Here is a 22,379-nt window from a genome sequence, read left to right on the forward strand (position 1 = left end):
CTATGATGACTGGTGGTTAATTACCTGTGATTAAGCGCTAAAGGCTCTCTAATAAATGCTATACAAAAACACTTACATTTAATTTTGAGCTTAGGTAGAGTAGGCACAATTGGTATATAAATAAAGCATTTGTATTGGAGCTTTGCTTAGTGAACGTAAAATTGCTAGAGCTTTAAACCGGTGCTTTACGCTATGCGCCGAGTTGTGGCCGCCATCTTGCTTTGTTCTGGCGGAGCGCGAGCTGGAGAGGATGGCGGCCACTGCTCGGTGCTGGCTATATTTTACTTTTTGTTACTTATTCAAAGTTTACATATACTTACGGTCCGCTTTTGTTCTCTTGTACATAACTGACGTCTGCGGGCTCTCGCCTTTGGAGTTGTATGCCGTCACCCAAAACCCATACTCCACGAACTTGCGAAGATTTGTTACATTTGCACTGGTGACCATGTGATCAACGTCCGTGTACTGGGGCCCAGGCTGCCTCTGACAGTGGCTGTCGTCATATGCAGCGCGCCTGCGCCGTCTGGCCTTCTCTTCCTTGTAATACACCTAGATGGATGAGAAACACGTGCTGCTATGAGAATATATAGGCATGGTACACCTAAACAGATAAGAAAGCGGTTAGAGGTGTTGTTCTTTTAGTCCGTTTTCCACATCTTAAGTCCCCGTATGTACCTTGTAGCCTTGTAGCAGACCGCGGATGGAGTCGTTGGGTGGAGCTTTCCATTGCACGAACACTGACGTCATCGTGACTAAGCCGAATGTGACGTCACTAGGAGCGGTACTGGGAGCTAGACAGACAAAAGGGGAATCTGTCAGTACACTTTCCATGGTCATCACATGGTCATCACATGGTCAGCACATGGTCAGCACATGGTCAGCACATGGTCAGCACATGGTCAGCACATGGTCAGCACATGGTCAGCACATGGTCAGCACATGGTCAGCACATGGTCAGCACATGGTCAGCACATGGTCAGCACATGGTCAGCACATGGTCAGCACATGGTCAGCACATGGTCAGCACATGGTCAGCACATGGTCAGCACATGGTCAGCACATGGTCAGCACATGTAGATAGGTGTAGCACTGGTATACACGGTCACTTTAATGGGTGTGAGATCTCGTGATGCGTTCACTAATTTACCATGTCGCCGGTATTGGCTGGTATACCGGGTGCGAGTACCACTCTAACATCTGGTCGCTTGAACTAACATACAATGATGTTATTCACTCGCCCATGTCGCTTGTAACCGGTGTATATCGGTTGTGTACACGCTGTCAGTATGATGAGGGTGTGATGTGATCCACTAACTTTATCCTCTTGCCTGCGGTGGACGGTATATCCGGTGTGTTCTAATGGTCAGTTTATTAAGGGTAAGTGTTCGTAAGATGCATCACTAACTCACCCATCTCGCCTGTAGTGGCCGGTATATCTGGTGTGTATACGCCTTCTCCCTTCTCGTTAACCACGGCCATAGTGACGTGGTATTTAGTAAAGACCTCGAGGCCGGTGATAGTGTAGGATCTCTGGGATGCGCCCAGGCTGATCTGGAGGTAGTTACTGTCGCTTGCTTTACGGTACTTCAGCTTGAAACCTTGCATCGTGCCGCCGACTTCATCAGGCAAGGGGGCCTGGGGAAAGATGATCAAAGGGAACGTAAGCAACTACGACGGCAACGGTAAGTAATAGTAAATCTGGATGGATGTCATAGTAAAAGACAATTGAAAAAGCCAGACGTGAAATACACTCTGTGTGATGCATCCAAGTCGTTTTCCTCCAAGAACGAGAGGTGTGTGCTAAAAACTAGACTATCATTGTATGCTGTATATGTTAGAAATAAGGTTCAAGACTTGTCTATACTGCTTTAATAAAATCATGATTAAATGACGCGAATGTCACTTACCGACCACTGAACCAAAAGAGATTGGGGCGAGGGTGCAGTTATGCGTACATCACGAGGTGCTCCTGTGGGAACTGAGAAAAAATGCACTTAGATGCTGAACAAGTGATGTAAGTTTAAGGAGTTTCTTTCTTGTCACCCCAGCAAAATACCAGGTATGAGAAAGGTAAGTTTTTCTCCCCAGTCTCTCACCTATAGGTATTGTCGAGATTTCCTGGGAAGAAGAGCTATAAGGGCTGTTGCCGACGTCATTGGTTGCCATGATACGGAAGCGGTAGGAGGTGCCGGGAAGCAAGCCTTCAACGGTCATCTTACGGAGGTCAGCGGAGATCAGCTGAGGGTAGTCCAGCCAGCCACCACTATACGAAACAATATAACAATATAGTTGATGTTCGCGGCGTAAATATGATTTGGGCCCGACTCGAGCTCATTTTAGCCCGAGCGCATCTCATTGGTTTCACTAGGAGCAAAAGGACTTCAGCATAGAAACGGCGTAAAATGCCTCCAAGATGCGAGGAGCTGATACTGTAAAAATCCCATTCAATACTTCGCTTCGTGCACCACTCGGTGAACTTTTTCATCGCCCAGGATGTTTGTTTTTTAGTATTTTTGAGAACAGAATCTTCTTCCATTTTTTAAGCTCCTCCTCATCGAGCTGAGAAGATTGTGAGTCGTGTTCAGCCATGTTTTCCTGTTTGTTTTTTGGTAGTTGTCAAAACACAACCAAACACGGCAAGCGATGCGACGAGCGGTTAGAATGAATTGCGGGAATTCCTGCTTCCTTCTGATTGGCTCGCTGCAATTTCCTCGCCCTCTCATTGGCCTAGAGCAGCGGGCTTTAATATATTAGAGCCCGCCAAAACGTCCATTAGAGCCCGTATAATACGCCACAATGCTCGCCAAAGTTATAATAATAGGGGGTTATCTAACAGGACTGCAAGATATGTACTGCAGGAAACAACACGGGAGGTAAGTAAGCCTCTGGGCCCTTCTATTCTCGCCCCACTTAATAGTTACTCTCCTATGGCAACCCCCTCCCCCTAATAGACACGCTCCTGGGTACAGCATTTCACTTATTTGTTACTCACTTTCCTATAACAATTCCCCACCCCACCACCTTCCTTTGTCCCCAATCCTTATTTACCCTCACATGACAATCGCCCCTTTCCCCTCCCCCTCTATCCCCCGTTGATACTCACCCTCCCATGGCAAACTGCAAGGTAAAGTATCGTATCGGGCTCTTTGGATAAACGTTGATTCGCCACTCGATGAGGACTGATCGGTGAGAGATGGCGCTCGTTGGGATAGGGAAGATAAACGGTCGGTCTGGAGCGACTACAAAACAAATGATAATAATCATGATAAGGGTTGTTTAAAGACGTCAATATTTCATAGTATTGTCGAAGGGGCGAATAGAGAGGGGGGTGGATTTTTTAGTAGAAAAATGTAAGAGTGACTTTGTTTGAAGAAAATAAATTTCTGATGGATGGGAGGTACTGTCCATGTAAGCCGTATAGCCGGCCATTATCCACCCCCTATTTTAAAATTCTGGATCCGCCATGTGTCGTCTCTTTAAATCTAGCTAGCTGTTTGTCTTTTCATTCCTGCTCGTTCTGGCCCGTTTCATAGAAACCATACGTCTAACAGCCGCTTTATAAGCTCGACTCGTTATCAAGACGTTCTCAATTGATCCCTACTCTCCGTCCAGTGTATACTGTACCTCTGACGTCAGTTGTATAGACGAGCTCCTCGGCCGGTGGGCCCCACCCGTGACTCGTGCGCGCGTACACGTAGAATCTATAAAACACACCACTAGACAAGCTTGTGTACACCTGTAAACATAAGAGCGTATCACTTACGGCGCGTTCACACTAAGACATAAATATGTAGTGTAAGTGGTGTGCGCGTACACGTAGAATCTATAAAACACATCCCTAGACAAGCTAGTGTACACCTGTAAACATAAGAGCGTATCACTTACGGCGCGTTCACACTAAGACATAAATATGTAGTGTGAGTGGTGTGCGTGTACATGTAGAATCTAAAAAAACACATCACTAGACAAGCTTGTGTACACCTGTAAACATAAGAGCGTATCACTTACGGCGCGTTTACACTAAGACATAAATATGTAGTGTAAGTGGTGTGCGCGTACACGTAGAATCTATAAAACACATCACTAGACAAGCTCGTGTACACCTGTAAACATAAGAGCGTTACGATCATACACCTCGTGTACACGTCTGGGCATACACAATCGTGAAAATACTTAGGGCGCGTTCACACCAAGACCTTAACATGTAGTGTGAGTGATGTGCGCGAATCTATAATCTATAATACACTTAACTGGACTAGGTTCTTAAAAATCCGTACTACGCCAAATACCTTAGTGCGTTTATTAGGAGCAATCCCGTCATCACTTGCAAGAAGAGTAGACCCAGACTCAAGCCGGTACTTGACCCAGTACTCCGTGATGTTGCCATGGGGATAGATGGGCGGGTCCCAGATTAATTTAACCCACGAATACGTCACTTCCGGGAAGCGTAGCCTCGCAGGGGGTCCCGGGACTATAAACACATGGAATAAAAGTATCTCAAACTATTCTCCGTTTTCCTTTCGAGTTGACACATTGGGATTCAACTCGACACTGGTCCCGATTCCGGAATGCAGTGCGCGGTCACGTTAGTACTTACCAGACCCCTCGGTCATGGTCCGCACTGTGCTACTTCTCGGTCCCAGTCCATATCGCGTGTAGCCGAGAACTTGGACTTCATAGACCACGAAGCTCTCTAGGCCGTCTATGGTGGCGGAATAGGTGGAAGATCCCTCAACCTGCTTCATCTTCTCTATGGCTTGACCTCTCACTCGATAGAAAATCTGGGGAGGACGGAATATAAATATTCATATCAATATTTGGGAGACCTTTAGACTCGATCGGCTCTGGTGCACGCTAGTTTGACATAAAGACATAAACCCGACATAACGACATGGACATAACGACATAAGAGAAAAAAAAACATGTTTTTTTCTTTTATCTCATTATGTTCATGTCGTTATGTCTCTAGTGTGCACCAGGCATAACTGATACTATTATCTTGAAATTTTGAATGAAGACAATAACAAAGGTGAGTCTGGGCTTTTTAATGTGTCTGATAGCGGACTCAGACTTCACACGTGCGCTTGTTCAGAAAATTCATCCATTCAAGTATGGCATCCTATAAACATGCGCAGCAACCCACCTGGTAGCCGAGGATCTCCCCATTCCGTCCCACTTCAGGTATAGGGCCCCACTCCGCGAGTATCTGGGTGGAGCCTTGAGCCTGTGCGCGCACACTGGATGGTGGCTGATCAGGAGCTGTTAGAAAATCACCACAAAAGATAACAACTTCTGATATTATGCCACGTCTACAATAACTTTCGAAATATAATCGCCGAATTACAAGCCATGACTTTCGATGCCTGGTAATCGATATACGACTAACGATTTCAAATAACTAATCTACCTACCACCAACATAGGATTTCCGACTTCACGTTCACCAACCTAAAAGCTTCGACTGGCTGCCTAACTACCTGCAAATTTTCAATCTGCCAGACAATCCCGACAATCGATACCCGACTTACCATCCTGATCGGTGACAAAGTAGACGAGTTTCGTGACGTTACTTGTGCCTTTGCCGTTAAGGTTGTACGCCTTGATGGAGATGGTGTAGCGGGTGTATCGCATCAGTCCGGTCACTGTGTAGTGGTCTACGCGAGCGTTAGGGATATTGAGGGTAGAGGTGTGCTGGGGAGAGTTCTCAGGCTCAAGGGAAAGGATGTATCCAATGAACAGACTGTTCCACGTATCTTCAGGAGGAATCTGCGGGACGAATGAGAACACGGGGTTAGCTGACTTAAGTTTGTTAAGCGTGCGCTTGCTGTGTAGGGTATACTGGGGCAAATGTGCGAAATATTTTAACGAAAGCTATTGGGATTTATAAAAGATAAAATAGACTTGCGCTTCCCGCTAAAGAGAGTAGTGAAAGAATATTCAATCTCTATCAAAGGTAATATATGTAGTATATATTCCGTTTGGAAGAGTGTACGTACATTCCATCGCACTTGAATCTCTCCCTTGACATTTCCCTTGATTACACGCAGGTTGCTAGGAGGCAGCGAAGGAGCTGTAAAAGAACTGTATTTTGTTAATCTATCATTTTAGGGGAATCGCGGGTGGCCTAGTGTGTTAGCGCGCCAGCGTATGGGGCCTCTCACCTCGGCTGACATGGATAGTATCTTTCTGTTTCTCGGGCCTGAATTTGACTTGTTGAACGTATGTGAGCTTACTAGAAGCGTGTTCCTCAGTTCCAAGATGGTACATTCTTAATACATTAGGATTCCCTAGACTTGTATACAGTTAAAACTTGCTAGCACGCGGAGGCTTTTGGGACTGAATAATTGTTTTCATAATAGCAAGGGTTCGTGATAGCGGGAGTTACTTTTCAGCAATTTCTTTGTTCTTTGTCTTTGTTTTTCTTGTCGGGGATTGTATTACTGTGCGTTATAACGAGGTGTCGGTTATAGGTACTCATAAGGCAAACTTAGAACTGTTATTGTGGCTTTGTGGCTTATAATCTCACAAGGTTTAGTGTTTGATAGGATACAGAGTTCTTATCGCTTACAAAAGCACAGTTGGAAATGAGACAGCTGGTAAGCCGCGGGCCCGGCCTACCAGACCGAGCTACCAAGGTCAATCGAGGACAAGGTTAGGATGAGCGGTTTACCTGCTTCAAGCGTTCTTGCATCGTCTGATATGTTGCTGGGCGAACTGCTCCCAACCCTGTTAGCCGCGACAACGCGAAAGCGGTACACAGTGTACGCCCTGAGGTGCGGCACAACCAAGGGAAAGAGCCGCGACCGCTTGTGCGCGTCCATCACCACGTACTGCGTCCGCCAGTTCGCGACCAAGGGGTCGAAATAAGAGTCGTTATTATACTGAATGGTGTATTGTTCGATCGGCGCACGTCCGGAAAAGCCGAGAGCCCACCGTAGCTCTACCGTGAAGGCATTGACTCTCATGTACTGAGGCTTGCCGGGAGCACCAGGAAGGACTGGGAAGAGTAATAAGATACCGTTTAGATAAACCGTGAAAGTGTGGTATATTGTCATAACATGGCAACCACCATAATAAAGCACCATCTTTCGTCGTCATCTTTATAACCATACAAGCACAATCATTATCTTCATAATTATCATCATAACAACAACATTAACAGTCCTCATCATTACCAACATCTTCACCTTCAAAATCACAATCAGTATCAATATCATCAGCATCATCATCAGCAGCAGAAGTAACAACATCATGATCATCATCATCACCATCACCACCATCACCATCATCATCATCACCATCATCACCACCACCATCATCATCACCATCACAACCATCACCACCATTATCAGCATCATTATCATCACCAGCACCACCATTATCAGCATCATTATCATCACCAGCACCACCATCATGATTTCCTTCTGCTTCATCATCATCATCTACAATGACCACTCACCAGGTGAGTCCACCGTCTGAACATATAGCTTTTTCTCCGGCCCTAGTCCCGCCCCAGTCTTCGCCGCGACAGTGACGGTATACCACGTGTTTGGGTTGAGCCCGGTCACCGTGACGTCTACGGAGTAGTTGGCCGTGTACTGCTCAGACACCACAGGGTTACTAGTGTTCCGCCAGTGCTTGACGAGGTAGGACACGAGGTTGCCGTTGATCTCTACTGGCGGGTTCCAGTTGACAGTGAACCCATCCGAGTAGACATCAGACACGCTGAACGAGGACACTGCGGTGGGCACTAAAAGCACGGTGCACATTCATATCAATCAATAGGAGTCGTTTTTCTAATGGTCTGAAAGAGCCTGAAGCTAGCGTGCGTGGGTGCGTGTGGTAATCTGAAACGTTGATCTGGGTTTTATTTTTCAAGATGGCGTCCAAAAAAACTAGTAATCACGAAATCTTTAGTTTTTGTGGAAATTCTAATCTATTCTATTCGATAAAAATATATAAATAGTGATTGGAAGGGACTCCCAAATACGGTATGCAGTGTCCTTATCAAACGAACTGAAAAGAAAAGACGGCTACAAAAAATATATTGTTTGGTATCTTAGGCAGTTGCAGATAAATAGAGGGGGTGTGGGCATGGGGGTCTGTGCCCCTAATCGCTATTTCGATGTGTAGTTTAAGAATAGCGAAAACAAGGGTTCGCCCCTGTTTCTTGTTTAATTGCAATGCAACAAAATCTCTTCGCGTCAAAGGAGAGACGACCGGAAATGTATTCAGTTTATCCGATAAGGGAAAGGACAGCAATAAGCCGAAGTGGAGTGTATTCGTTATTTATTCAAAATCTCAGAAAATCGTGAGCCCCCACCCTACCCCTCATAGTAGACACTTTCCTGGTGAAAAAAAGTTTTTAGCAAACAGTTATTTGAAAGAAAATATTGTTTACCTTTATTGCCACTTTATTTTAAAGAAGTCTGTGCTTTGTTTAAAGATAATAAACCCTTTTAATTTTTTAAAAGCTTTTATATTTATTTAAGGAACACTAATAAAAATAAGAATTTAAATTAAAAAAATAATATTCCTTATTTACATTATCCTCATCAAATTTTCATTTTCTTTACAATAATTTTCAATTAGACGTTTTTGGTAGAGATGGGAATCGCGTTATATTATTAAGATTATAATTGTGTTTAGTTATTAGTATTTACATCATTTAGATGCAGTACCTGCATTTGGATGAATGTTTCCTGGAAAAATAACAATCATCATCATTATTATCATCATTATCACCATCATTATTAACACAATCATAGCTATTATTATTATTTGTGTCAATTATACAAATATTAAAATAGTCATCAGTTCTATTAGTATTTATTATAGCACATTTAGGATCATTCATGTCAAGAGTGTATGCAGCCACCCCCCCCCCCCCCCCCCCCCCCGCTGTATAACCCTCCCCGACCTACTTTTCCTAGATGGTCATTCGCCTGACGCATACCTCCCCCCTCGGTCTGTATAAGCTTCTGTACGCTCCTAGAACTGTTCCCCGCCGTACCCCACCCCTCTCCTTGACTCTCACCTCCCTCCCCGGTCCGTATAAGCTTCTGTTCGCTCCTAGGACTGTCACCCGCCGTACCCCACCCTTCTCCTTGACTCTCACCTCCCTCCTCGGTCCGTATAAGCTTCTGTTCGCCCCTAGGACTGTCACCCGCCGTACCCCACCCTTCTCCTTGACTCTCACCTCCCTCCTCGGTCCGTATAAGCTTCTGTACGCTCCTAGGACTGTCACCCGCCGTACCCCACCCCTCTCCTTGACTCTCACCTCCCTCCTCGGTCCGTATAAGCTTCTGTTCGCTCCTAGGACTGTCACCCGCCGTACCCCACCCTTCTCCTTGACTCTCACCTCCCTCCTCGGTCCGTATAAGCTTCTGTTCGCTCCTAGGACTGTCACCCGCCGTACCCCACCCTTCTCCTTGACTCTCACCTCCCTCCTCGGTCCGTATAAGCTTCTGTACGCTCCTAGGACTGTCACCCGCCGTACCCCACCCCTCTCATTGACTCTCACCTCCCTCCTCGGTCCGTATAAGCTTCTGTTTGCTCCTAGGACTGTCACCCGCCGTACCCCACCCTTCTCCTTGACTCTCACCTCCCTCCTCGGTCCGTATAAGCTTCTGTACGCTCCTAGGACTGTCACCCGCCGTACCCCACCCTTCTCCTTGACTCTCACCTCCCTCCTCGGTCCGTATAAGCTTCTGTTCGCTCCTAGGACTGTCACCCGCCGTACCCCACCCTTCTCCTTGACTCTCACCTCCCTCCTCGGTCCGTATAAGCTTCTGTACGCTCCTAGGACTGTCACCCGCCGTACCCCACCCCTCTCATTGACTCTCATCTCCCTCCTCGATCCGTATAAGCTTCTGTTCGCCCCTAGGACTGTTCCCCGCCGTACCCCACCCTTCTCATTGACTCTCACCTCCCTCCTCGGTCCGTATAAGCTTCTGTTCGCCCCTAGGACTGTCACCCGCCGTACCCCACCCTTCTCATTGACTCTCACCTCCCTCCTCGGTCCGTATAAGCTTCTGTTCGCTCCTAGGACTGTCACCCGCCGTACCCCACCCCTCTCCTTGACTCTCACCTCCCTCCTCGGTCCGTATAAGCTTCTGTACGCTCCTAGAACTGTTCCCCGCCGTACCCCACCCTTCTCCTTGACTCTCACCTCCCTCCTCGGTCCGTATAAGCTTCTGTTCGCTCCTAGGACTGTCACCCGCCGTACCCCACCCTTCTCCTTGACTCTCACCTCCCTCTTCGGTCCGTATAAGCTTCTGTTCGCTCCTAGGACTGTCGCCCGCCGTACCCCACCCCTCTCCTTGACTCTCACCTCCCTCCTCGGTCCGTATAAGCTTCTGTTCGCTCCTAGGACTGTCACCCGCCGTACCCCACCCTTCTCCTTGACTCTCACCTCCCCCCTCGGTCCGTATAAGCTTCTGTTCGCTCCTAGGACTGTCACCCGCCGTACCCCACCCCTCTCCTTGACTCTCACCTCCCTCCTCGGTCCGTATAAGCTTCTGTTCGCTCCTAGGACTGTCACCCGCCGTACCCCACCCCTCTCCTTGACTCTCACCTCCCTCCTCGGTCCGTATAAGCTTCTGTTCGCTCCTAGGACTGTCACCCGCCGTACCCCACCCTTCTCCTTGACTCTCACCTCCCTCCTCGGTCCGTATAAGCTTCTGTACGCTCCTAGGACTGTCACCCGCCGTACCCCACCCTTCTCATTGACTCTCACCTCCCTCCTAGGTCCGTATAAGCTTCTGTTCGCCCCTAGGACTGTCACCCGCCGTACCCCACCCCTCTCCTTGACTCTCACCTCCCTCCTCGGTCCGTATAAGCTTCTGTTCGCTCCTAGGACTGTCACCCGCCGTACCCCACCCTTCTCCTTGACTCTCACCTCCCCCCTCGGTCCGTATAAGCTTCTGTTCGCTCCTAGGACTGTCACCCGCCGTACCCCACCCCTCTCCTTGACTCTCACCTCCCTCCTCGGTCCGTATAAGCTTCTGTTCGCTCCTAGGACTGTTCCCCGCCGTACCCCACCCTTCTCCTTGACTCTCACCTCCCTCCTCGGTCCGTATAAGCTTCTGTTCGCTCCTAGGACTGTCACCCGCCGTACCCCACCCTTCTCCTTGACTCTCACCTCCCTCCTCGGTCCGTATAATCTTCTGTTCGCTTCTAGGACTGTCACCCGCCGTACCCCACCCTTCTCATTGACTCTCACCTCCCTCCTCGGTCCGTATAAGCTTCTGTTCGCTCCTAGGACTGTCACCCGCCGTACCCCACCCTTCTCATTGACTCTCACCTCCCTCCTCGGTCCGTATAAGCTTCTGTTCGCTCCTAGGACTGTCACCCGCCGTACCCCACCCTTCTCCTTGACTCTCACCTCCCTCCTCGGTCCGTATAAGCTTCTGTTCGCCCCTAGGACTGTCGCCCGCCGTACCCCACCCTTCTCCTTGACTCTCACCTCCCTCCTCGGTCCGTATAAGCTTCTGTTCGCTCCTAGGACTGTCACCCGCCGTACCCCACCCTTCTCATTGACTCTCACCTCCCTCCTCGGTCCGTATAAGCTTCTGTTCGCTCCTAGGACTGTCACCCGCCGTACCCCACCCCTCTCCTTGACTCTCACCCCCCTCCTCGGTCCGTATAAGCTTCTGTTCACCCCTAGGACTGTCACCCGCCGTACCCCACCCTTCTCCTTGACTCTCACCTCCCTCCTCGGTCCGTATAAGCTTCTGTTCGCTCCTAGGACTGTCGCCCGCGCTGTTGAAGGCTACCACCACCACTTGGTACTGGGTGTACTTGCGAAGGTTCACTAGAGTCCCTCGCTGGGTCGCTCTACTGCTATCATGGCTCATCACTGTTCGGGTGATGGTGCTGGGGTCGTGTGGCTGCCAGGCTAACAGCTAGGAGACAAATCATTATTTGCTGGCATTGAATATGAACGAATGGCTATTATTTTTTTCTAGGCCTGGGTCTCTTACTTTAAGCTGGCGGCAAAAAAAAAAAAAAAAACGGAGTAAACAAGAAGTCCGATAAAAAAGCGGAGACATGATTGTAGCGGATTCCCAAATATGGTATGTAATGTTCTGAGGAGGCATTGACCGGGCGAGCTAGAAAATCGACGGTTTTTTTTATATGTTTATAGCATTAGCCAGTGCTGGTTTTACCTTAAAGCCCTTGAGTCGGCCGTTCCACTGTTGTTGTGGCGGCGGTTCCCATTCCATGTCAACTGTCGTAGCCTTGATCGCGATGATCTTCAGGTTTTGCACAGGCGCGGTGGGAACTTAAAGCGATAAAAACGATAAGTTTGATAATACAAGGCGCGCTTAAACAAACACGCAAATTATATTATTAAGGCGCAAATTATATTATTAAGAAACTAGGAATTGGATATTTTTTGTATTCCTGTGCAAAAGAACACATATAGACAAAGTTAAAGCCAAATTTTGATTAAATTGAATAATAGCACGTGATGTTTCATGTTACCATGACTACCTACCTCCCTCGCCTGTCGTTACGATGACACTGCTGCTGAAGGGCCCTGAGCCCGCGTTGTTGTAGGCCTGCACCTTAACCTCGTACTCAGTCCACAGGAGCAGCCCGTCCACAGTACCCTGAGTAGCCGCGCCTTCAGTTATCACCTTCAGGTTGAACGTGTTACCCGCGATGCCGTTCAAGCGGTAGTTGATGCGGTATCCTAGCAACAGACCGTTGTGGGTATCTGCCGGCGGGGGCTGTGTGTAAAAGGAAACTCTCAGCCGATTTTTACCATCGGTGGTATATCAATACGCAAAATTTGAATCCTTTTTTTTTTTATTTTGTATTTGCAATTTACTGTTTGCCTTGATACCAGACCTTTTACTGGTGTTATAAAAGCACCAAAGCCAGCTTCTCATTAGCAAACGCAAATAGTAGTCTAGCCTGCGTAGCGGCGCTAAAGGGGAGGGGCAAGAGGTCCGTGTGCGGGAAAAAGGAAGAATGGGCGAAAAGAAGAAGGGAAATAATAGTACTCGAAAAAGCTGTATACACTTTCCCTCCTAAGTATACACTATATCACTCGTGCAAATGGTCACACTATATCATCCATGCAGATGGTAACACTATATCACCCATGCGAATGGTCACACTATATCACCCATGCAGATGGTAACACTATATCACCCATGCGAATGGTCACACTATATCACCCATGCGAATGGTAACACTATATCACCCAGGCGAATGGTAACACTATATCACCCATGCAAATGGTAACACTATATCACCCATGCGAATGGTCACACTATATCACCCATGCGAATGGTCACACTATATCACCCATGCAGATGGTAACACTATATCACCCATGCAAATGGTAACACTATATCACCCATGCGAATGGTCACACTATATCACCCATGCGAATGGTAACACTATATCACCCAGGCGAATGGTAACACTATATCACCCATGCGAATGGTAACACTATATCACCCATGCGAATGGTAACACTATATCACCCAGGCGAATGGTAACACTATATCACCCATGCAAATGGTAACACTATATCACCCATGCGAATGGTCACACTATATCATCCATGCAGATGGTAACACTATATCATCCATGCGAATGGTAACACTATATCACCCATGCGAATGGTCACACTATATCATCCATGCAGATGGTAACACTATATCACCCATGCGAATGGTAACACTATATCGCCCATGCGAATGGTAACACTATATCACCCATGCGAATGGTCACATTATATCATCCATGCAAATGGTAACACTATATCATCCATGCGAATGGTCACACTATATCACTCATGCGAATGGTCACACTATATCATCCATGCAGATGGTAACACTATATCACCCATGCAAATGGTAAAACTATATCACCCAGGCGAATGGTAACACTATATCACCCAGGCGAATGGTAACACTATATCACCCATGCGAATGGTCACACTATATCATCCATGCGAATGGTAACACTATATCACCCATGTGTATGGTAACACTATATCACCCATGCAAATGGTAACACTATATCACCCATGCGAATGGTAACACTAAATCACCCATGCAAATGGTCACCCTATATCACCCATGCAAATGGTAACACTATATCATCCATGCAGATGGTAACACTATATCATCCATGCAGATGGTAACACTATATCACCCATGCGAATGGTAACACTATATCACCCATGCGAATGGTAACACAATATCACCCATGCGAATGGTAACACTATATCACCCAGGCGAATGGTAACACTATATCACCCATGCAAATGGTAACACTATATCACCCATGCGAATGGTCACACTATATCATCCATGCAGATGGTAACACTATATCACCCATGCGAATGGTAACACTATATCACCCATGCAAATGGTCACACTATATCACCCATGCAAATGGTAACACTATATCACTCATGCAAATGGTAACACTATATCACTCATGCAAATGGTCACACTATATCACCCATGCGAATGGTAACACTATACCACCCATGCGTATGGTAACACTATATCACCCATGCAAATGGTAACACTATATCACCCATGCAAATGGTAAAACTGTATCACCCATGCGTATGGTAACACTATATCACCCATGCGAATGGTAACACTATATCACCCATGCAAATGGTAACACTATATCACCCATGCGAATGGTCACACTATATCACCCATGCGTATAGTAACACTATATCACCCATGCAGATGGTAACACTATATCACTCATGCGAATGGTAACACTATATCACCCATGCAAATGGTAAAACTGTATCACCCATGCGTATGGTAACACTATATCACCCATGCAAATGGTAACACTATATCACCCATACGAATGGTAACACTATATCCCCCATGCGTATGGTAACACTATATCACCCATGCGTATAGTAACACTATATCACCCATGCAGATGGTAACACTATATCACTCATGCGAATGGTAACACTATATCACCCATGCAAATGGTAACACTATACCACCCATGCGAATGGTAACACTATATCATCCATGCAGATGGTAACACTATATCACTCATGCGAATGGTAACACTATATCACCCATGCGAATGGTAACACTATATCATCCATGCGAATGGTAACACTATATCACCCATGCGAATGGTCACATTATATCATCCATGCAAATGGTCACACTATATCATCCATGCAGATGGTAACACTATATCACTCATGCGAATGGTAACACTATATCACCCATGCGAATGGTAACACTATATCATCCATGCGAATGGTAACACTATATCACCCATACGAATTGTCACACTATATCACTCATGCGAATGGTCACACTATATCACCCATGCAAATGGTAAAACTATTTCATCCATGCAAATGGTCACACTATATCACCCATGCAAATGGTAACACTATATCACCCATGCGAATGGTCACACTATATCACCCATGCGAATGGTAACACTATACCACCCATGCGAATGGTAACACTATATCATCCATGCAAATGGTAACACTATATCATCCATGCAAATGGTCACACTATATCACCCATGCGAATGGTAACACTATATCATCCATGCGAATGGTAACACTATATCACCCATACGAATTGTCACACTATATCACTCATGCGAATGGTCACACTATATCACCCATGCAAATGGTAACACTATATCACCCATGCGAATGGTCACACTATATCACCCATGCGAATGGTCACACTATACCACCCAGGCGAATGGTCACACTATATAACCCATACAAATGGTTTTCTGTCACCACCCACCTGCCAGGAGACCACAAATGCCTGTGCGGCGGACGGCTGACCTTTCACTGACGTGGGAGCGCCGGACGGGGCTGTAAGTGGATGGGACAGCGTAAGGGGTTGATCACGTGCAATATGTTACTCACGTGTTGTCCACGTACTTTACTTGCGGGCATTGTTAGGTTGAGCACGTGTTACCGTGTGCCAGTCTTGCGGGCTGACCACGTGCTATATGTAGTTACGTGTTGACCACATGCCATATTTACAGGCATCGTTAGGTTGAGCACGTGTTACCGTGTGCCTGTCATTAGGGTACTCATGTGTTCACCACGTGCCATACGTGCGTGCATTGTTAGGTTAAGCACGTGTTACCGTGTGCCTGTCATAAGGGTACTCACGTGCAGAGAAGGTTGTGATAAACGGCGTCGCGTCACTTGGTAACCCTGTGCCGACTTCGTTCACGGCGCGAACACGAAACTTGTACCGCGTGAATGGGCTAAGATCTGGAATGAAGACTCTCTGTCAGCCTCTGTCAGGTAGCAAAATACCAAGTGCGAAACAGTGAGGCAGTGAGCAAAGTGCGCGCGTAAAATTCGATCGTGCTTTAGGGAATAGAGAAGATTTTTGGCGGCGAAGAGTCTACCAAGGCGCTCAAGCGTGATTTCAGCGCGTGCTACTTTTACATTTCTCTTTCAGCGCGTTGAGACGTCTACGGTGTGCACCGTCGTCGTCTTTCTGCCGTCGTAAATTTTAAGCTCGTTATTATAAGCATGTACACATTACTATTGCGTTACCATGGACACGTCAAACTCTCGTTGGCATGCGAATGTACCTGTGATGACGGCCGCGACTTGTGAGGACGATGGATTGATGTTTTGGAGTTTGGTGGCCCATGACCCCCCCTCCTTCAGCATCTCGACAGTGTATGATATGATACGACTGTTGCCCGTGTATCCGGGGGGGTTCCATTCAAGGCGGAGGGAGGTGGACTGGATCTGACTCACGACTGGACGCGAAGGACTAAGTGGGATTTCTGTACAAAAGGCAGAAAGTGAATGATACGAGATTTGCTCGTATTGTAGCAAGAACGTCGCAAGTTTCTGAACGACGGACGGTAACCGGAAGTTCAACGTTTTCCTTTTTGTAAAGGTTTTTCTCCAACCAAATACGTGATGACTGCACCACCACGCAGTTTTACATACAAAGCCTGCTAGCGTTGGGGTAGCGTTCAACACAAAAACTCTATACTTCTGGTTGGCGTCTGTCGACCAGAAACATGCTGTTTTGAAGCATGTTTGCTTAAGTTTAAGTTGTACGAAGATAACTTCAAAGAACCAGGAACATAAGACAGTGTGGAAGATGAAGACGATTCGGCAATTTTGTGAAAGTTAAACATAGAGCTAGAGTTATTAGGTAGTCGTTATCCGTGTTTGGACCAGCGGGTCCTTCGAGTTATCCAAGTTCGAGTAAGCGTGTGGTTTAGGCAATCGGAGTTTTGCGGCCTGCGGGTTTCAGGCTAACTGAGGTCGAGTTTGCTGTTCCTTCGGGTTATGCAAGTTCGAGTCAGCGGGTAGTTCGGGCTATCCGAGTTCGAGTTATTGGGTAATTCGAGTTCGAGTCATCGGGTGATTCGGGTAATCGGAGTTCGAGTTATCGGGTAATTAGAGTTGTCCGAGTTCGAGTCAGCGGGTAGTTCGGGCTTTCCGAGTTCGAATTATTGGGTAATTCGAGTTCGAGTTATCGGGTAATTCGAGTTATCCGAGTTCGAGTCAGCGGGTAGTTCGGGGTTTCCGAGTTCGAGATATTAGGGACTACAATACCTTGTACAACAAGCACGGTGCTGGTGGACGCATTGCCGACATCTGATGACACCACGCACTTATATGTGCCTGCGTCCGAGTCGTGGACAGCGGTAATCGCCAATGATCCATTCGCTAGTATTTGCATGCGCGGATCGGTGACCGATGACCCGTCTTTTGTCCATGTGAACCTCAGAGAAATCAAGGAATCCTTGTTGACGCCCACCGCCAGGGTGATGGAGTAGCCCTTTATGGCGATTGTGCGCGGAGGGAGAGGGGTGGTGATGTTTGTCTGGGCTGTGAATAGGATAGTATTTGTCAATCAACATTTAGGAGACTTTAGATTAGAATATAGGTATAAAAAAGGATAGCACTTGGTGGCGATGGTATGCGGGGGGAGAGACGTTTGTCACATTATCAAGGTTTTGCTCAGAAGACACATTAGATTCAAACATGGGAAAAAATAAGTAGCCTTGGTTGTGTTGTTTGTGTGTGTGGGGGGGGGGAGGGGAAGTGACGACAGTCTGAGCCTTTAAAAAGTACTAGCAAGCTCCATTCTAACTTACCCAGAACCTAACTCCATGCGCAGACGGGATGCGCATAACAATGGACATGGCCCCATTCTCACTTACCCAGAACCTTAAGTTCTGCGGACGCATTCTTCACGCCTAGGCTGTTCCTGGCGAGACACGTGTACACTCCGTTGTCAACACGTTGTGTTCCCGTGATCTGTAAGGCGCCATCAGATTTCTGGTGGAACCGCGTGGATGGACTACTAATATCTATCACCGATGACCCCTTCCACCATGTGACCGTGGGCGTGGGGTTGCCACGCGTCTGACAGTCGAATACCACGGTCTCTCCTATTGTCACGCTTGTGTCACGCGGGGGTAACGTAATCCATATGGGAATACCTTTAGTGTAGCAAAAAAATAAGATTACTTGTGAATATCTTCTTCAAATAATATAGGGAAAGTTGTATCTCTAACAATGATAAAAATATTCAAAACAAAAACACCATTGTCACGCAAATCGAATCGACGGACATTAAAGACTATTCCTAAACTCACCAAGGATTTTCAGCAATGCTCGGCCCATGACATGCCCGGCATCGTTACTCGCTAAGCACTGAATGACTCCCGAGTCTTCCGCCTTCGTCTGTAGGATGGTATAATCCCCGCTACTGCTCACACTCTCGCGGCTGTTTGCGAACACGCGCCGACCGTTATTGTACCACGTGATAGTGGGCGTTGGCGTGCCACGTGCGCGACAACTGAAAACGGCTTGGTTTCCAGGGTAGAGAGTGACGTCACTAGGACCCGTTACTAAGGTCGGGTCGGCTGTGGGATAAAAGAGCGTCTTTAACAAAAAAACACAACTGGGTAATTTCAATCAAATATTGCGCCAAAATATTCACGAGCTTAAAGGGACTTAGACAGAAATTCCTTTCTTTTTGCTTTTGCTTCCATTATTCAAAAATAATTATCTAAATTTTATTTTTTATAACTTTTGGATTCCTAGTTCATAGGGATTCTCCGATAGGGCGATGTAGATGTAGATGGTATACCTTCTGCTGTCTACTTACTGTAAACCGTGAGGTTCCCCGCCCTTACCCCCACCCCTCCCCCAACTAATAATGGGGAAGGGTACCTTATATAAGTACATGCGCGAAAATTAAGTGAGTACACAAGAAGCCTTTGGGGGAATATTGGCCGTTTAATAAGATTTATGGAAACACTTTGTCTATTTAGTCATCTAATGTACATATAGTACGGTAAGGGGTTGAGTTGGACTTGTATTTTAGATTTTTGTTACAAATTGTTTCAGTTTTGATGATAACACCACATTTTAATTTTACTTGTTTTGCTTGATTTTATCATCCCAAAATCGCGAAAATAAAGTGATCTGGTTTTTACGAAAATAGGAAAATCGCGAAAATAAAGTGTCGCGAAATTTTGCCATCTCGAAATCGCGAAATTTTGCCAATTAAGTGTTATAAGGTATACACCGTGAGATTCCCCGCCCTTGTTCCCGCCCCCACCCCCTCCGCTACTAATGGGGTAGGGTACGTTATATAAGTACATCATACTTACTACACACCGTGAGATTCCCCGCCCTTGTTCCCTTCCCCCCTCCCGCTACTAATGGGGTAGGGTACGTTATATAAGTACATCATACTTACTACACACCGTGAGATTCCCCGCCCTTGTTCCCCTCCCCCCCTCCCGCTACTAATGGGGTAGGGTACGTTATATAAGTATATCATACTTACTATACACCGTGAGATTCCCCGCCCTTGTTCCCTTCCCCCCTCCCGCTACTAATGGGGTAGGGTACGTTATATAAGTACATCATACTTACTACACACCGTGAGATTCCCCGCCCTTGTTCTCTTCCCCCTCCCGCTACTAATGGGGTAGGGTACGTTATATAAGTATATCATACTTACTATACACCGTGAGATTCCCCGCCCTCGTTCCCGCCCCGCTGCTGATGGGATTGGAGACCGTGCATGAGTACACCCCTGCGTCGGACGGATAGATATCCTTGACCTTGAGTCTCTTGTTAAGTGAGCCGCCTGAGGCGCGGACGAACTCGTACTTAGCGGACGCGGTGATCTGAAGACTGTCCTTCCACCACGTGATACTAGGCATCGGGCTGACAAGGAAAAGAAGTCAGGATTAGCCACATCAAACATTTCATTATCGTCATCATCATCATCATTATTATCGTCATCATCATCATCATTATTATAATAATCATTATCATTGTCATCATCATCGTCGTCGTCGTCGTTATTAGAGACCTTAAGCATCCACGGCGTGAAAACTCCAAGTTTCACGGTCTATTGATAACGCGCACGTTTGCACTGTAAACTTCTCTAACTACGTTCCCTGTTGTAGAAATAAGGCCCTTAGTTTATTTTTATAATGTTTTGCTTATTCCATTGCAATTTAACTGGAATTGATTGCTAAGCGCGAACACATCTTTTGCTATCTCGTTGTCCTAGCCGTTGTCGTCGTCATTGCTAAAGGTCCCTATGCCGTCATCATCGTCGTCATCATCATCGCAGTCACTATCATCATCATCACCATAAGTATCTCTGTCTTCATCAACCTTATCACGGTAATTGGCAGCAAAAGCAACGAAATTTTCCTTTGTCTCCTATCTCACTTCACTTATATTAATTTGCCTACCATATATAAGAACTGTTTAAGACATTCTTAAGAAACATGTTGCTATAGAGAATAGATATTCACCTCCCCGTGACAAAGCATTCGAAAGTGACTTCTTGTCCTTTCCCGCTGACCGCTATTTGGTGTGACGGCCCAAGGAGAATGGAGGATCTCACGCTCGAATAGCTCGAAGATTCTGCAGTACACAATTACAGATTAAAGACATTGCAGTGTAAGTGAATTTTTGACTAGAAGAAAAAAACTGTAGAACTGAAAACTGGGCTCCTGCTTTAGCCTGCAAAACAGGCTCCCCAGCGCCCCAGAAAAGTTCGCGGAAAGCTGTTCTATCGGACGTAGCATTCGGCCAAATATAGGTGTATTGGGCTCCGAAATCTTCTCACTATCGGTCGCCCGCTTTTTCGCGCGACTTAGATCGACTAAGTTCGGCTTTTACGTCCTTCGCGCGACTTAGATCGACTAAGTTCGGCTTTTACGTCCTTCGCGCGACTTAGATCGACTAAGTTCGGCTTTTACGTCCTTCGCGCAACTAGCATTGAAACCATCCGAGTAGCTCTTAATGAAAATAGGATGGCTACAAATGTTTCAATACTAACAGAATACCATTATTTGGCTTGGTACGAACTGAAAGAATCTGCTAATACTTACAAATAACAGAACGCCATTATTTGGCTTGGTACTTACGAACTGAAAGAACCTGCTAATACTTACAAATAACAGAACGCCATTATTTGGCTTGGTACTTACGAACTGAAAGAATCTGCTTAGGTCTCGAGTACGAAGTCCCGGTGACAGTATTGGTGACTTCCGAGCCGTACTCGCCGATATCATCAAAGCCGAGCCTGCTGAGGTACAGGTTGCCCTGGGACGAGAAGCTGACCTCGTCAGTCTCTCTGAGGAGCGCGCCACTCTTGCGCCACGTGTATTGTGTCTTAGGGAAGAGCGGGAATGTGTCTGTGATGCCCAGTGTGTACTTGTAGTGAGAGTACATGTAACAGGACGCGGTGGGCGGAGAACTAGAGCTGGCTGGGATCGTCAGGTCTGGCAAAGAATACACGCGAGATTACCTTTTTAAACTTTTTAAATTATTACCCTCGCCTTAATGTGATTTAGTTAGAAAAAGTATATAGAGACCGAAGGGCAGTCTCGATATGAAACTGATACTGTACCGGGTATCAATCGCTCTGCTTATATTTGCTATCATGCAGGTACACGATAAAGGGGGTCATTTTGGTTGTAACTAAATTTGCTGTTAATCCCTATACAAACAGATATAGCAATGCTACAGACTCACGCTGGATATAGCATACAACCAACATACAACACCATGCAACATATTGCAAGCAAGCAAAAAAACAACCAGCATACAACCAACATACAGCAAGTAAACAACAACAACAAAAAAAGCATACAGCAATTTGCAATATATTGCAAGAAACCAAACAAAACAGCAAACAGCATATGCCACTGGTTGCATGCAACGAAACAAAAACACATACAGCATACAACACTAAAGAACATATTGCATGCAACCAAACAGCAACACCCGAAATACATACAGTGTTACTCAGGGTGTTGGCAATATCACAGGGCATGCCATGCCTGCACCATTTT

At 46.5% G+C, this 22,379-nt stretch overlaps 1 protein-coding gene across 3 annotated transcripts in view; it reads right to left on the minus strand.

Moving 5' to 3' along the window:
• The window catches only part of LOC5520187 (protein sidekick-2-like), a 34,709-nt gene that overhangs the window by 6,363 nt on the left and 5,967 nt on the right, over positions 1-22,379 (minus strand). Inside the window, exons 3-29 of one of the 3 annotated variants that reach the window (XM_048719653.1) lie at positions 21,513-21,806; positions 20,832-20,943; positions 20,021-20,229; positions 18,642-18,911; positions 18,204-18,485; positions 17,593-17,868; positions 16,605-16,805; positions 16,171-16,275; positions 15,794-15,864; positions 12,502-12,736; positions 12,170-12,285; positions 11,710-11,905; positions 8,681-8,701; positions 7,459-7,749; positions 6,670-6,996; positions 5,996-6,069; positions 5,528-5,765; positions 5,144-5,259; positions 4,598-4,781; positions 4,290-4,471; positions 3,625-3,736; positions 3,104-3,239; positions 2,097-2,263; positions 1,908-1,978; positions 1,410-1,635; positions 676-791; positions 321-549 (exon numbers count right to left, since the gene is read on the minus strand). In XM_048719653.1, coding sequence (XP_048575610.1) covers positions 321-549; positions 676-791; positions 1,410-1,635; positions 1,908-1,978; positions 2,097-2,263; positions 3,104-3,239; positions 3,625-3,736; positions 4,290-4,471; positions 4,598-4,781; positions 5,144-5,259; positions 5,528-5,765; positions 5,996-6,069; positions 6,670-6,996; positions 7,459-7,749; positions 8,681-8,701; positions 11,710-11,905; positions 12,170-12,285; positions 12,502-12,736; positions 15,794-15,864; positions 16,171-16,275; positions 16,605-16,805; positions 17,593-17,868; positions 18,204-18,485; positions 18,642-18,911; positions 20,021-20,229; positions 20,832-20,943; positions 21,513-21,806 — 4,857 coding nt within the window. Of the gene's footprint in view, positions 1-320; positions 550-675; positions 792-1,409; positions 1,636-1,907; positions 1,979-2,096; positions 2,264-3,103; positions 3,240-3,624; positions 3,737-4,289; positions 4,472-4,597; positions 4,782-5,143; positions 5,260-5,527; positions 5,766-5,995; positions 6,070-6,669; positions 6,997-7,458; positions 7,750-8,680; positions 8,702-11,709; positions 11,906-12,169; positions 12,286-12,501; positions 12,737-15,793; positions 15,865-16,170; positions 16,276-16,604; positions 16,806-17,592; positions 17,869-18,203; positions 18,486-18,641; positions 18,912-20,020; positions 20,230-20,831; positions 20,944-21,386; positions 21,400-21,512; positions 21,807-22,379 lie in introns of those variants that run through there. The other 2 variants (XM_048719655.1, XM_048719654.1) reach the window with 2 other exon arrangements.

Source organism: Nematostella vectensis, chromosome 12 (genome assembly GCF_932526225.1).
Source record: "Nematostella vectensis chromosome 12, jaNemVect1.1, whole genome shotgun sequence".
Taxonomy (NCBI): Eukaryota; Metazoa; Cnidaria; class Anthozoa; order Actiniaria; family Edwardsiidae; genus Nematostella; species Nematostella vectensis.